Raw genomic sequence first — 16,102 nt, 5'->3', positions numbered from 1 at the left:
TATCGTGACTCCCCTAAAAGTGACTGTTAGTATCATAAGTAAAAAAAAAAAACACCCGCTAATACCACCTTAATGTATATGTCTTCCGATTCTAACGATGTAAATATTCATAGAACATACACTACCGCTCAAAAGTTTGGGATCACTTTGTTGGGCCAGATATGGTGACGACCTGTGAGGCGTCTTTGTCTTAAACTACACACTCTCAGATATTTGTCTTCTTGCACAGTTGTGTAGCGTTTTTCTGTCCTTGTTAGACACAGTTTGTGCTGAAGCGAGTAGTTAACAGCATGGTAAGAGATTTTAGATTTAGTTTAGATTAGATGGGTTTTCTAATCATCTATTAGCCTTATAAAATGATGAACTTGGCTTAGCAGCCATACCAGGAGATTGATGCAGAGGACTGACAGTTGTTGATAGTAGGCCTCTATGCAAAAATGTACATCCTTCTTTGAAAATCATCTCATTCATTTTCATTGTTTGTGAAATGGAAAAATTTGTTTGTGAAATGCAGGAAAATGTGCTTTTTCTTTGGAAAACCAAGACAAATGATCCCAAACTTTTGAGCGGGAGTGTATGTGTTGAGACATCCCTTGTAATTGCGCTTCCAGGGCGCCAACAACATCCAGGCGCGGCGTGCAGTGAAGGACACGTTCTCCAACCCGCAGTCCCCCCAGCCATCGCCCTACAGTTCGCCCAAGTCCCAACACAAGGCCCAGCAGAGCTTCCTTCCCCCTGGCTGGGAGATGAGGATAGCCCCTAACGGACGGCCTTTCTTCATCGACCACAACAGCAGAACGACCACATGGGTGGGTTAACGTTTTTTGGGGTTTTTTTGCATTGAAACCACCTCTCATACGCTTTCTATTCTCTTTCTCTAAAAACTAGGAGGATCCCAGGTTGAAGTACCCAGTCCATATGCGGACCAAGAACTCCATGGAACCTGGTGACCTTGGCCCTCTTCCTGTAAGTACATTTTGCTAACCTATACGCGAAGTAACCCTGAAATATTCAGGTGTTGTTGAAATGAGGCCGTGGCTTTTTATGTATACAGTGGAACCTCCGAGAATAGGAATAATGGAAATGGATTTTATGTGGAAAATAATTGAGAACCATTCTTCTAAATTGACATGCAAAAGCATTGTGGTTTTTTTTTGTTTTTATTACGAGTGTTACAGCACATCCAGGACATAGACATGAGTGGAGAGCACAAGACATCATCTCTCTTTTATCGTGGTTAATTGGCTCCAGACATGACCGAATTTCTGCAAAATAGGATTCAATATTAATATATGAAATATTTTTGTAGAGAATACAAAACCTGTTTGCCTTCTAAAATGTTTTTTTACATTATTAGTGCCCCCTAGTATAGATGACAGTGTTTGATGAAGTGATGCTGGCTTTGTTTACACCGCATTGGGTAACTATTAGGAGCGGTCTGCAGGATCTCTGCAGGGACTTCAAAGATGGCTGCCGCTTGAATCATAGCAAGCTACCGAATGAACTAGTTAAGTAACTTAAGTTACTTAAGAAAGGGTTTGAAATGGAGTGGGGGAAGAAGGAAAAAGTCACGTCAGATTCTGCATCTACGTAACATTACTGACACCGGAGCTGAGGGAAACTACGGCGGGGTATACCCTGGACTGGTGGCCAGCCAATCACAGGGCACATATAGACAAACAACCATTCACACTCACATTCATACCTACGGACAATTTGGAGTCTCCAATTAACCTAGCATGTTTTTGGAATGTGGGAGGAAACCGGAATACCCGGAGAGAACCCACGCATGCACGGGGAGAACATGCAAACTCCACACAGAGATGGCCGAGGGTGGAATTGAACCCTGTTTTCTCCTAGCTGTGAGGTGTGCGCGCTAACCAAGAAGACCAAGAAGTCTTGTAAAAGGATATTTTTCTCTATTTTTCTCAAGCTAACCTGAACAATTTCCAGTGATTCTAACCTGTAGCCTGTTTCCTAGCTGCGAGGTCTGCGCGCTAACCACTCGACCACCGTGCTGCTCAATTGAGAAAATAGGATAAGAAAAATAAATAACTCACTGAGGTAAAATTCACATAACAATTACTAAATGACAGTAAATTCACACATTTAGACAAACAATCATTCACACTCACATTCATACCTATGGACAATTTGGAGTGGCCAATTAACCTAGCATATTTTCGGAATGTGAGAGGAAACCGGAATACCCGGAGAGAACCCACGCATGCACGGGGAGAACATGCAAACTCCACACAGAGATGGCCGAGGGTGGAATTGAACCCTTTTTTCTCCTCGCTGTGAGGTCTGCGCGCTAACCACTCGACCACCATTGCAGCCTTCTAAGAAGTCTTGTAAAGGATATTTTTCTCTATTTTTCTCAAGCTAACCTAAACAATGTCCAGTGATTCTAACCTGTAGCCTGTTTCTTAGCTGCGAGGTTTGCGCGCTAACCACTCGACCACCGTGCTGCTCAATTGAGAAAAATAAATAACTCACTGAGCTAAAATTCACATAACAATTACTAAATGACAGTAAATTCACACATTTAGACAAACAACCATTCACACTCACATTCATACCTATGGACAATTTGGAGTGGCCAATTAACCTAGCATGTTTTCGGAATGTGAGAGGAAACCGGAATACCCGGAGAAAACCCACGCATGCATGGGGAGAACATGCAAACTCCACACAGAGATGGCCGATGGTGGAATTGAACCCTTTTTTCTCCTAGCTGTGAGGTCTGCGCGCTAACCACTCGACCACCATTGCAGCCTTCTAAGAAGTCTTGTAAAGGATATTTTTCTCTATTTTTCTCAAGCTAACCTAAACAATGTCCAGTGATTCTAACCTGTAGCCTGTTTCCTAGCTGCGAGGTCTGCGCGCTAACCACTCGACCACCGTGCTGCCCAATTGAGAAAATAGGATAAGAAAAATAAATAGATAAAATTCACATAATAATTACTAAATGACGGTAAATTCACACATTTAGACAAAGTAATAAAGTGCATTTTTAACTGTGTTCCATTTTAGATGTTCCATTATACTTCTGGCATTTTATCTTTTGACGCTTAATTAAGGTATTATCTCTCCATCAGACGAACAAGGCATTTCCTTTTTAGTCCCGCGACATTGGAGGCATGACGTGACGGATGTGATTATGTAGCTCCAACTCCAAAAAAGGAGCCGACATTACAGTAGCGCCATGTTGACTTCATGTGAAGCATCATGGGTTTGTACATCTTGACAGGCGTGTGTGTTTGTGTGTGTGTGTGTGTGTGTGTGTGTGCTGTACGCATATGTTCTCTCTCTTTCTCCTCTTCTGTTCTGGTGGATCTAATATACACTACTTCTTCCGCACCCGGCCATGTCTGTTTGGCAGAACCTACCAGAGGAGGTTGGTTGGCTCCCTCCTTCTGCCTGCCTACCTACCTTGTCTGGTCCTTCATGCTGTGGTCACATCATGCCTGCAGACAGCACTGCGCTTTTTTTTTTTTTGTTTTGTTTTTTTTTCCCTCTGTTCTCTCTCGCTCTTATGGCCAGCATGGATGGGTTGTACCTCTTCCCTTCTTTTTCATCCATCCCTTTTCCAGCTTCCTCTCTCCGCACAGCCTCTGCACTACCACCACCACTCCCTTTTGGCTCTCTCCCGTGGGCCTCTAAGATTACGCTATGTCTGTGTAACTTTATCATTGGGACCGAGAACAAAGCACCTTGCACATTTTTTTTTTTTTTTTTCTAGCAAGGATTCATAGAAGGTGTTGCGGTTTAAAGAGAGGCAAAAGCAACTTCAGATAATAGAAACTTGCATGTCTGCATTTCTTTCTCCTGCAGCTGAGGACAACCACTGTAGATGTTTGGCTGGTACAGCCTCGCCCCCCCTTACGCCCGTCAATGTCTTTATTTTAATTGCCTGATTGCCGGTGCTGAGTGAGTGCGTGTGGCCTGTGACACAGTCATTGATGGCACTCGGGAGTTGTGATTTAACTTTCAGTGTCGTGTGTTCCGACAGTACGTCGCAGTCCTGACTCAAAACAGGAGAGAAAAATCCCTTCAGTTCCTTTTTGTGGTGTTTGATTGAGCTTTGCAGTGTGTTTTTTTTTTTTTTTTTGGACCAAGTTCAATCAAGCCTGAAATAAAGAAGGACGGATTTGAATGACTATTTGAGCATGGCCTGATTAAATGGTGACTTCCCCTCTCCCCGTACCTCCATCTGATGTTTCATTTTGTTTTATTTTGTTTAGCCTGGATGGGAAGAGAGAGTTCACACAGACGGACGCACCTTCTACATTGACCACAGTAAGCCAACAATATGATATTACATAAGATTTTTTTTGCTTTATATAAGCGGAATCTTAGACAAAACAATAACAAAATCCAGTCTGGGATGCTCGATTCGGGTTTAGAAACTAATCTTTTCAGCTCAAGACCCAGATTTTAAATGTAATTTCTGTGTTGTACCCAAACATATTAACTGTGACTTCTGAATACCTTTTTGGATATGTAATTTAGTTGCTTTTTGCCCTTTTTACACCTGAAAATGCATAGTTTAGGCAAAATAAATGTCAAATTTTAATAAATGTATTAATATTTTTTTTTACTAATAGCTTGTATTCAACTGCATTCACAAAAGAGGCTATTACTATGTTGTCATTCTTGAATACATTACTACATATTTAGAATTTACCACCCAGTTGGTTTAAATTAGATGGGTTTTCTACCAAATGTCGGCCTAATTATGGGGGGGTGCACAAATGGTAATGGTTTTTATTTCATTTGAACATGCATCAGATTACAATTGAATGCATCACATAATCAGTTCACAGTTCCACATGTGCAAAAGGAGTAGGAAGAAGCAAAGCTTATTAAATCCTACCCCTCCATCTGATACTTTTACAATCAGTAACTGTTACATTTGTTCACTTCCTGCTTTCCTAATATAATTTTTTTTAATTTTTTAAATTTTTTAAATTTAAAAACAACAATTTTTTTTTTTTTTTTTTTTTTTTTTTGTCACGTATCGAAGTACGAGGTGATATGACCATACAGTGCCATAATGTGTACCATAGTAACTCTACCCTGCCCCCATAAGACTACCCATCTAATTATCATACGGCAGTAATGTGATTACTGAGGGTAGCTTGGTGTAAATAAATTCCCCACATTAGATTTTATCATTTAAATTGAGAAGATAAATTGAGAAATTAAAAAAAATAATATCCACAAAATGTCTCTGTCTTTCCATATAATGTGTTTGTCTCACCTAGATACGAAGAACACGCAGTGGGAGGACCCTCGCCTTCAGAGTCCTGCTATCACTGGACCCGTGAGTTCTTTCCACTTCTTTAGCTGCATGGAAACAACACACTCTTTCATTTAACACTGGAAGTCCAAGTCTGTCATCAGTCGGGGTGTGTGGAGAAGTCACTTAGCATGCCAACACCTCAGTGTCAGTTCTTCAAGTTGGCACAGAAAGCCGTGTTTCCACCGGGTTACTACCGTTCAGTTCAGGACTAATATGCAGTTTTTTTTGGGGGGGGTTCTCACTTTAGGACCTGTTCTATTCAAGTACCAACTTTTATGGTGGTGGTTGAATTTTATTTCGAGCATGCGTACAGTTTGTATTGAAATGCTTCATGTTACACTTCATAATTCATGTCCAATAAGGAGTAGCAAGAAGGAGAGTAGTAAAAGTATTTTTTTATTTCTACAAACCAACCAAATGTATGGATCTATACAATTACTCTTTTGACCCGAGTGTAATTTGGAGCACTGGGAGGATCGTGTCGTCGTCATCTCATCAATTATATTTGTCATTTGCTTAGCGATAGAGTACAGTGACACACCAGGAGAAAATTGTCTGCACCTTCATAGTCATTCCAACCTACCGTATTATGGTAATGGTTTTATTTCATTTGAACATGCATCAGATTACAATTTAATGCATCACATAATCAGTTCACAGTTCCACATGTCCAAAAGGAGTAGGAAGAAGCAAAGCTTATTAAATCCGACCCCTCCATCTGGTACTTTTACAATCAGTAACTGTTACATTTGTTCACTTCCTGCTTTCCTAATATAGTTTATTTTTTTTATTTTATTTTTGTCACGTATTGAAGTACGAGGTGATATGACCAGTGCCATAATGGGTACCATAGTAACCAATCAGTAACTGTTACATTTGTTCACTTCCTGCTTTCCAAAATACAAGTTAAGGTTTTTGTTGGGTTTTTTTTTACCTCCTACCGAAGTACGAGGTGATAAGACATTGGCATTAGACATTGATTGCGTTCTCGTCTGTGCAGGCTGTTCCATATTCCAGAGAGTTCAAGCAAAAGTACGACTACTTCAGGAAGAAACTGAAGAAACCGGTAAGAATTGCAGATTGCTTGCTGGGAATTGTGCTAATAATCACACATCGGAAAACTCCCTGTTTTTTTCCGTTGATGACGCTTGATTGCAGCGTCATGCTGTCAGCGAGAAAATACGGATGCTCTTGTCTGTAGGACATTGAATATTCATTGTGATCATTTTGCTTTGCAATTATCCTAATTCTAATGCTGGGCATAAATAATTGTAGATGAGGACCAGCTAGAGCATGTTAAATGTCAAAAACGTGACCACATCAGTTCTGTAATACTGGTTTGTTCCAACCCTAAAACTGACAACATAACAACATTTTTGAAAGTAACATTTTAATATGTGTGAAATTTAATTTAAGTGAAAAAAGTCAATTATTGTAATAAAATAAAACTAGAATAAAGTAAAATGGCTCATCCTTTGTGAAGCCAGACATACCAATATTGATGTTTTTAATAGATATTACTGGAATGTATGTCTGTCAGCAGACACCATAGGAACGCATCTTAGTAATGCTTATTTAATTAATTGCATTGCTAATGCTGCCATTAGCTGGCCACCAGTCCAGCGTGTAGCCCGCCTCTTGCCCAAAGACAGCTGGGGTAGGCTCCGGCACAACCCTGCGACCCTCGTGAGAATAAGCAAAAATGAATGAAAATGAATGAAAATGAATGAATGAATGAACATTTAACAAGTGAAAAAAAAGTCAATTACTAAATAAAACTAGAATAAAGTAAAACTGCTCATCTTTTGTGAAGCCAGACACAACCCTGTGACCCTAATGAGGATAAGCGGTATAGAAAATGGATGGAAGGCATTACTAGCAGCCATAACCTTTTGTTCCGTTTTTGGTTCTGTGGTTATCATCACACTTTTCCTGGTAATTATGACTAGCTTTTGGATATTGGATATTTTAGCCACTGTGTCAGCCATTGACTGACTAAATACACATTTATACGAATTTTCCATCCATTTCAAATTCATTTGTGAATACAAAAATGACAGTTTGGTGTTACATTACACATCGCAATGCATCTACGCATCACATCACGTATTAAAAGTGGCTATTCTTGTGAATTTTATGTTGTTGGGAACTTGGTCTGATGATAGTGCGACCATAAATACTGTTAAATGTGTCTTATAGTACTCCTGTGTGACTTGTAGTATATGCTTTTCTCCCTCTTTATACACATTTTTGACGTATAATCCATAAAATAGGGAAAGAGCAAATTGAATGTCCACTGCACATTAACTTGTGTGATATAAACCAAGTTTGATTTGACTTGTCATTTGTGCATGACTTCAGGCTGACATTCCCAACCGTTTCGAGATGAAGCTCCACCGTAACAACATCTTCGAAGAGTCATATCGTCGAATCATGTCTCTGAAGAAGCCTGACGTCCTGAAAGCGCGCCTGTGGATCGAGTTTGAGTCGGAAAAAGGCCTGGACTACGGCGGTGTTGCACGGGAGTGGTTCTTCCTCTTGTCAAAGGAGATGTTCAACCCTTACTATGGCCTCTTTGAATACTCAGCAACGTAAGTTGTGGAAAAAGATCTACCTTCTGGAGGTGATATCCCATTGTTGGCTCTGCTGCTGGTGTTTCTCGCTACTTTCACTTTTACTTTTTCCTGTCATTCAAAAAGCCTTCCTGATCCAAACGTTTTCCCACATTCAATGCAGAAGAACATAATGGAGTGCATACATTGGGTTCCTGATTGCATGCTTTTTTTTTGGCATGGCAAACTGTAAACATTGACTTTGTGACACACAGACCCTCGAACTCGGGGCTTCTCACCAAGGGCCCTTATTTTGAAAAGCAACAGCGCCTCCATCTCAACTTTATGATATAGATGGAAACATGCATTTTTAGTCTGAACTTTTTATGCTGCTTATTCCTACTAGGGTGGAGCTGGAGCCTATCACAGCTGTCTTTGGGCGAGAGGCTTTGTACACCCTGTACTGGTGGCCAGCCAATCACAGGGCACATATAGACAAACAACCATTCACACTCACATTCATACCTATGGACAATTTGGAGTGGCCATTCATTCATTCAATTTCTACCGCTTTTCCTCACGAGGGTCGCGGGTGGTGCTGGAGCCTATCCCAGCTGTCTTTGGGCGAGAGGCCGGGTCTACCCTGGACTGATGGCCAGCCAATCCCAGGGCACATATAGACAAACAACCATTCACATTCACATTCATACCTATGGACAATTTGGAGTGGCCAATGAAGCTAACATGTTTTTGAAACGGGGTAGGAAGAACGCACGCATGCACGGGGAGAACATGCAAACTCAGAGATGCCCAAGCGGAGATTCCAAGCCAGGTCTTCCCATCTCCTGACTGTGTGGCCTACATGCTAACCACTCGGCCACCTTTTTAAATAAAAAAAAACAAAGCTGTGGCCTGCAAATGGCTTCCTGGCCACACTTTGGACACCACTGCTCTAATCCTGCCCTCCAAGAAATTTAATTGCTTGCGGAGTATTCCAAAACTAACATTATGTTCCAAATCAAAGTGTTACAAAGCAGCATTAGGGCCAAAAAAACAAGATAGCAAAAGTTGTCATTTCCTTTGTCATCTCGAGCAAAGCTGAAGTGTAGACTTTTGTTCTTTAAATACAGTAGGAGAAAAGGTATTCACTTTTGACTTATTCTGTATATTTCAGTGTTGACCTGCAGTGAGTTGCATGATTGACTTAACTTTTCCCACTGAGAAACATCTAAGTCACCGATTTATTTCTTTTTTTCCGCTGTGCTTTCCTCCCACGTCCATCCAGGGACAACTACACTCTTCAGATCAATCCCAACTCGGGTTTGTGTAATGAGGATCATCTCTCCTATTTCAAGTTCATTGGACGTGTGGCAGGAATGGCCGTGTTTCATGGAAAACTGCTGGATGGTGAGTAGTGGAAATATGGGGTAATAACTATAAAAGCAATCTTCACTCGCTAAATGTACTGCAAAAAAGGTCAGTAAGGATAATTCATAATGCCTCCTACAGAGAACATACTAACTCCTTATTTCTAAAATCACAAATACTTCAACTTGCTGATATAGTTCATCTTCAAACAGTTAAAATAATGCATAAGGCTAAAAATAACCAATTAGTTAAAAATGTCATCCAGTACTTCTCTACAAGAGAGGAGAAATATGATCTCAGGGAAGAACTACATTTGAAACACTTATATGCTAGGACTACGTTAAAAAGCCATAGCATTTCAGTATGTGGAATCAAACTATGGAATGGATTGAGTAAGACCCTCAAACAATGCACAACGATGAGCCAATTCAAGAAACAATACAAGCAGTTGATGTTTGCTAAATACAAGGATGAAGAGTCTTGAACCAGTCATGATGTGCTATATATATCACTATATTGACACTTACTATGGTACACATTATGTCATTGGATGGTCATATCACCTCGTACTTTGGTATGGGACAAAAAATAAAAAAAAAATTAAAACCTTAAACTATATTAGGAAAGCAGGAAGTGAACAAATGTAACAGTTACTGATTGTAAAAGGATTTAATAAGCTTTGCTTCTTCCTACTCCTTTTGGACATGTGGAACTGTGAACTGATTATGTGATGCATTCAATTGTAATCTGATGCATGTTCAAATAAAATAAATGAAATAAAACAATTACCAAAAAAAAAAAAAACTTAAACTATATTAGGAAAGCAGGAAGTGAACACATGTAACAGTTACTGATTGTAAAAGTACCAGATGGAGGGGTAGGATTTAATAAGCTTTGCTTCTTCCTACTCCTTTTGGACATGTGAAACTGTGAACTGATTATGTGATGCATTCAATTGTAATCTGATGCATGTTCAAATGAAATAAAACCATTACCATTCTTAATGGTAATGACGTTTGTCATATCCCTCCTGCAGGTTTCTTCATACGGCCCTTCTACAAGATGATGCTGGGCAAACAGATCTCTCTAAAGGACATGGAGTCTGTGGTAAGCGCTTGACTTCTAACTGCAATCCCGAGTGTCTCAGTTTGACCGTGTTTTAAGTAGTTAAATGATCCTTGCAGGATAGTGAATACTACAACTCTCTCAAGTGGATCCTGGAGAACGACCCCACTGAACTCGACCTGCGGTTTTGCATCGACGAGGACAACTTTGGACAGGTGTGCATGGACGCTACAATTTTAATTAGCATTCCAGAGTCATTGCATTCATTTTTATTACCGCATGTGTCTTCCAGACGTACCAGGTTGACCTCAAGCCCAGCGGCTCAGATATGGTCGTCACCAATGACAACAAAAAGGAATACATTGAGTAAGAACTTTAATGGTCATAATGATAATAAATGTCATAAATATTAATACATGCTCACAGAGGTTCTACAGTGCAGTGATGTACATGGTTTTATCTTCTTACAGTCTGGTCATTCAGTGGCGGTTCGTCAATCGGGTGCAGAAGCAAATGAATGCTTTTCTGGAGGTATTTCTTTCTGCATTAAAGCACAGTGGCCACCAGGGGGCAATGTATGACAGTAACCCATTCACTCATTGAGCCATGGCATGAAGGCAGGAAGGAAGGAAGACAGGAAGGAAGGCATGAAGGAAGGAAGGCATGAGGGAAGGAAGGAAGGCATGAGGGAAGGAAGGAAGGCATGAAGGAAGGAAGACAGGAAGGAAGGCATGAAGGAAGGAAGGCATGAAGGAAGGAAGGCATGAGGGAAGTAAGGAAGGCATGAAGGAAGGAAGGCATGAAGGAAGGAAGGCAGGAAGGAAGGCAGGAAGGAAGGCAGGAAGGCAGGAAGGAAGGCATGAAGGAAGGCATGAAGGAAGGAACGAAGGAAGGCATGAAGGAAGGCAGGAAGGAAGGAAGGAAGGAAGGAAGGAAGGCATGAAGGCAGGAAGGCATGAAGGAAGGAAGGAAGGCACGAAGGAAGGAAGGAAGGCACGAAGGCATGAGGGCAGGAAGGCATGAAGGAAGGAAGGCATGAAGGAAGGAAGGAAGGCACGAAGGCATGAGGGCAGGAAGGAAGGAAGGCATGAAGGAAGGAAGGCATGAAGGAAGGAAGGCAGGAAGGAAGGAAGGCATGAAGGAAGGAAGGAAGGCAGGAAGGAAGGCAAGAACGCATGAAGGAAGGAAGGCAGGAAGGAAGGAAGGAAGGCAGGAAGGAAGGAAGGCAGGCAGGAAGGAAGGAAGGAAGGCAGGCATGAAGGAAGGAAGGAAGGCATGAAGGAAGGAAGGCAGGAAGGAAGGAAGGCATGAAGGAAGGCATGAAGGAAGGCATGAAGGAAGGCATGAAGGAAGGAAGGAAGGAAGACCGGAAGGAAGGAAGGCAAGAAGGAAGGAAAGAAGGCAGGCATGAAGGAAGAAAGGGAGGGGGGGGAGGAAGGAAAGAAGGAAGGATGGAAGGAAGGCAGGCATGAAGGAAGGAAGGAAGGCATGAAGGAAGGAAGGCATGAAGGAAGGAAGGTATGAAGGAAGGAAGGAGGGCAGGAAGGAAGGCAAGAAGGAAGGAAGGAAGGCAGGCATGAAGGAAGGAAGGAAGGAAGGAAGGCATGAAGGAAGAAAGGGAGGGGGGGAAGGAGGAAGGAAGGAAGGAAGGAAATGTCTTTATTGTCATTGCACAATAACACAGTCAATAACGAAATGTCGTTGCCTGGCTCGCGTATAATAATAATATGGAGAATAAATAGATGACATTATGTAATTAAATATTAGTTTTTGGAGCATTCAAGTGAAATTGGGTTTTGGGAATCACTGTTTTAACTGACCTGCCTGTCAATTATTGCTATGACCCTCTTCCTTTCAGGGTTTCACTGAGCTCATTCAAATCGATCTGATCAAGATCTTTGATGAAAATGAACTGGAGGTAAAGCATCCGTCATCATCTTTGATTTAATGCAGTTTTTTTTGTCCCTTAAAATGTGTGCATTTGAACGCATCATTCAGTGATTGCATCCTTGCTGTGCAGTTGCTCATGTGCGGTCTGGGCGACGTGGACGTCAACGACTGGAGACAGCACACGGTTTACAAGAACGGCTACTGTCCCAACCATCCGGTCATTCAGTGGTTCTGGAAGGTGAATCTGACAAGTTATTCTGTCTTTTCCCTATATTCTGTGCTGTTTTTTTTGGGGGGGGGGGGGGTTAATGCTGACCGTGACTTCTCTCCTGACATCTGCTTTTGAAGATCAAAGTCTGTTTGGAAGAACAAGACATGTTTGCACTGATGAAAGAGCTTAAAGTCTTCACACACACACAGTGCAAATACCCCCCCCCCCCCCCCCCCCCCAAAAAAAGCATGTTGCACTACTAGTGCCATCACTTCATAACACAAGAGTGCAGCAACTTTGCTATCTGGGGGCGTACATGTGGCTTGGCAGGATATGAGATGACGGAATATGACATCTCTTTGCCTTCTTTCAGGTTGTCCTGTTGATGGATGCCGAAAAAAGGATCCGACTCCTACAGTTTGTCACGGGGACATCCAGGGTGCCGATGAACGGTTTTGCTGAGCTTTACGGTGATTTTTCTTTGAAGTTATTTCAATTCCCAAAATATTTTCCATAGCAGTGGCCAAGCAATGTTTTTCCAACAGTGACAGATGCTGTATTTTCCTGACAAATCACACTTTTGTCATTGTTCTTGTTCCAGGTTCTAATGGTCCGCAGCTGTTCACTATTGAGCAGTGGGGAACCCCAGATAAGTTGCCGAGAGCCCACACGTGGTACGTTACTTCACTATTTTACATAAATGTAGTTATATCCCACCTAGATACTGTGAAAGTGACTACACCTTCACATGGTGGTAGTGTGGTGGCTTTTGTGCATAAAAATGGCTAAATGAAATAAAAGGCATTCAGAAGACTCATTCAAAGACACTACTCTGGCCGCTAGTCATGTTAGTGTATTGTACGGTGCGACACACAAGCACCAGACTTGATTGCTGGAACAACATGCACAAGAATCCCGACTGAAAATACGGATTTCTGTTGCAACTGTAACCCATGTGACGCTAAAACTCAACTCTGAACCAATGACATCAGTGCCTGTCCGCCCGCCATTAGCCCCCCCCCCCCAGAGGGCACATGAGCATGGGTTGTAGTCTACTGGACAATATCTATATCTATTGGACAATATGAGTGTAAAGGTGGGCTGCACGGTGGTTAGCACGCAGACCTCACTGCTAGGAGACCCGAGTTCAATTCCACCCTCGGCCATCTCTGTGTGGAGTTTGCATGTTCTCCCCGTGCATGCGTGGGTTTTCTCCAGGTACTCCCACAAATAATGATAAAAATATCATATACCATGGACAATCATACGTATGGACAATTCTGTTATCAAAATTTAAATTATACGGATAAAGAATTTGAATCATCATAATGACATAAAATGATTTAAAAACTATGAAAAATGAAATTAAAAAATACTTTTTAAAAAGTCAAAAAATGAAATCTTGCACTATGTCAATAAAAAAAATATATATAATAAAATAAATCCAGGCGGCACGGCGGTCGAGTGGTTAGCGCACAGACCTCAAAGCTAGGAGACTAAGGTTCAATTCTACTCTCGGCCATCTCTGTGTGGAGTTTGCATGTTCTCCCCGTGCATGCATGGGTTTTCTCCGGGTACTCCGGTTTCCTCCCACATTCCAAAAAACATGCTAGGTTAATTGGCCACTCCAAATTGTCCATAGGTATGAATGTGAGTGTGAATGGTTGTTTGTCTATATGTGCCCTGTGATTGGCTGGCCACCAGTCCAGGGTGTAGAAGACAGCTGGGATAGGCTCCAGCAACCCCTGCGGTAAGCGGTAGAAAATGAATGAAAATGGTGACTGTGGGGGTGTTATACGTACAAGCTGAACACTGACTACTCTAAGGTGTGTAATTTCTATAGTATTGACCATTTGAGAAGATAAAGTGGAATAAAAATGTTTGCTGACTTTTGTGTATGCATCTTTAACCCATTTTTTTGTTAAAACTCATTTTTAACAAAGTCCATATCTTGCCAGTTTCAACCGCTTGGACCTTCCCACGTACGACTCGTTCGAGGACCTGAGGGAGAAGCTCCTAATGGCCGTGGAGAACGCACAGGGATTTGAAGGCGTCGACTAAGCGGGCAGACTCCACATGGTTGTCCCCCGATCCAACCAACCCGACTAATTACAGGATATAACAGAAAAGATAAATAAGTGGGCAAAACAACAAGAAGCTACAGGGACACCCAAACTAGCCGCCCGTAGCATGCAGCTAGCTGACGCCTGACTGTTAGCCATGCCCGACTAAGTAGGTGCTGTCAGTAGGATGCGCAGCGCACTTGCAGCGGGAAAGCAAAGGGAGATTATTGAATCCCCTGGCAATGAGCATGAATTATCACCGTTCTTTCCCCCGCCACCACGACGACTACAAAAGAAAGTGCTGGAACACACGACTGCATTTCACACTACACTCGCACCTTCACAAGTGGGAGGGGCTTTACCTAGCATGGCCTTAAACATGCACTCTTCACTCTTCACTCTTCACGCCACAAAAAAATCTTTAGACCAAACACCACAATTACCTTAGGGATAGAACTAGCCAATCACATTTCAGGAAATCTGCCACACCCCCTCTACAGAGCCTTGTGTGATCAGATGACGCCACAGGAGCCTTTTTCTAGCCTTTTTAGCCTCGATATAAAGCATCCCGAAAAGGATTTTTATACATTTCGGTTGTCGGCGAGTTTTTTGCTTTTTTTAACGGGATAATTATTGCAGGAAAATATACTCTTTGTACCGAACAATGTTTACTATTTTGCAATTCTATGTGATGAAAAAAAAAAAATCACATGTGAAGTGGAAATTTGGCTCCATATCATTTGTGATGGATAAATAGATATGTTTTTATTATTATTATTATTATTATTGTGGTAGTAGTGCGATGAAAGCAGCATGAAAAAAAAACGTACTTTGTGTTTGCTTTGACTACATAGTGATTCGGATGTGGTGTCGCGCTGGGAAAAAAAAAAAAAACAAAATCCATGGCGGGCGAGGCGGTGTAGTTTCTGTGAGACGTGATATTAATATACATGCCCGTTGCTGTTCATATTGCTGTACATCATTTTTAAGTTCCTCATGATCTCTCTCTCTCTATCTCTCTCTCTCTATACACACATATATATATATATATATATATATATATATACATATATATATGTATAGTATGTGTGTGTGTGTGTGTGTGTATATATATGTATGTATGTATGTATATATATATATATATAGTATATGTGTGTATATGTATGTATGCATTACATTAACAGAAGTATTACTGATCAACACTAAAATGAAGTGTGTGTGTGTGTGTGTGTGTATGAGAGCGAGTCAAGCTGTGATTGAACACTGAATATTAAACAGCACGTTTTAAGTTGTTTTTCTAACACATTAAAATCTAAAAGGGCACTTTATTATACCTTACCCAGGTCACCTAATCGCGTTTGTCACGTCTTCAACTTGAATGTCTATTCGTGTTTGCATTCAGCCGCACTTCCAAGGTGCAATATGACAAAACAAAAAAATGTGGTTTAGGATGCCGCTAAGGTAGTCAAGAAACCACATTTTAAGTACTTTTAACTTTTCCTGCTGTTGTTTTCCTTCCTTCGCACTATGCCCTTTTTATTCCTTTCTTTGTTTTTTCATGGGTGACGGACAATATCACTTTTGGTAAAGATGCCAACACTCTGTGGTTCATTTAACTTCAGTAAAATAAAAATGAAAATCCTTA

The 16,102-nt window shown here is 41.3% G+C and overlaps 1 protein-coding gene across 14 annotated transcripts in view; it reads left to right on the top strand.

Moving 5' to 3' along the window:
- The window catches only part of nedd4l (NEDD4 like E3 ubiquitin protein ligase), a 50,305-nt gene extending 34,203 nt beyond the window's left edge, over nucleotides 1-16,102 (top strand). For 9 of the 14 annotated variants that reach the window (XM_058053944.2, XM_058053927.2, XM_058053916.2 and 6 more), the window contains 17 exons: nucleotides 612-809; nucleotides 889-966; nucleotides 3,386-3,400; nucleotides 4,248-4,302; nucleotides 5,271-5,329; nucleotides 6,309-6,374; nucleotides 7,670-7,899; nucleotides 9,146-9,267; nucleotides 10,265-10,335; nucleotides 10,413-10,508; nucleotides 10,586-10,659; nucleotides 10,764-10,824; nucleotides 12,152-12,211; nucleotides 12,314-12,421; nucleotides 12,768-12,864; nucleotides 12,996-13,068; nucleotides 14,353-16,102. In XM_058053944.2, the coding sequence (XP_057909927.2) occupies nucleotides 612-809; nucleotides 889-966; nucleotides 3,386-3,400; nucleotides 4,248-4,302; nucleotides 5,271-5,329; nucleotides 6,309-6,374; nucleotides 7,670-7,899; nucleotides 9,146-9,267; nucleotides 10,265-10,335; nucleotides 10,413-10,508; nucleotides 10,586-10,659; nucleotides 10,764-10,824; nucleotides 12,152-12,211; nucleotides 12,314-12,421; nucleotides 12,768-12,864; nucleotides 12,996-13,068; nucleotides 14,353-14,455 (1,566 nt within the window). In that variant the 3' untranslated portion in view covers nucleotides 14,456-16,102. The remainder of the gene's footprint in view (nucleotides 1-611; nucleotides 810-888; nucleotides 967-3,385; nucleotides 3,401-4,247; nucleotides 4,303-5,270; nucleotides 5,330-6,308; nucleotides 6,375-7,669; nucleotides 7,900-9,145; nucleotides 9,268-10,264; nucleotides 10,336-10,412; nucleotides 10,509-10,585; nucleotides 10,660-10,763; nucleotides 10,825-12,151; nucleotides 12,212-12,313; nucleotides 12,422-12,767; nucleotides 12,865-12,995; nucleotides 13,069-14,352) is intronic. The other 5 variants (XM_058053953.2, XM_058053962.2, XM_058053938.2 and 2 more) reach the window with 1 other exon arrangement.

Source organism: Doryrhamphus excisus, linkage group LG10 (genome assembly GCF_037039965.1).
Source record: "Doryrhamphus excisus strain RoL-2023G ecotype Guam linkage group LG10, RoL_Dexc_Guam_v1.1, whole genome shotgun sequence".
Classification (NCBI taxonomy): Eukaryota; Metazoa; Chordata; class Actinopteri; order Syngnathiformes; family Syngnathidae; genus Doryrhamphus; species Doryrhamphus excisus.
The sequence above is the reverse complement of the archived record's forward strand: the minus strand, read 5'-3'. Positions and strand labels throughout refer to the sequence as shown.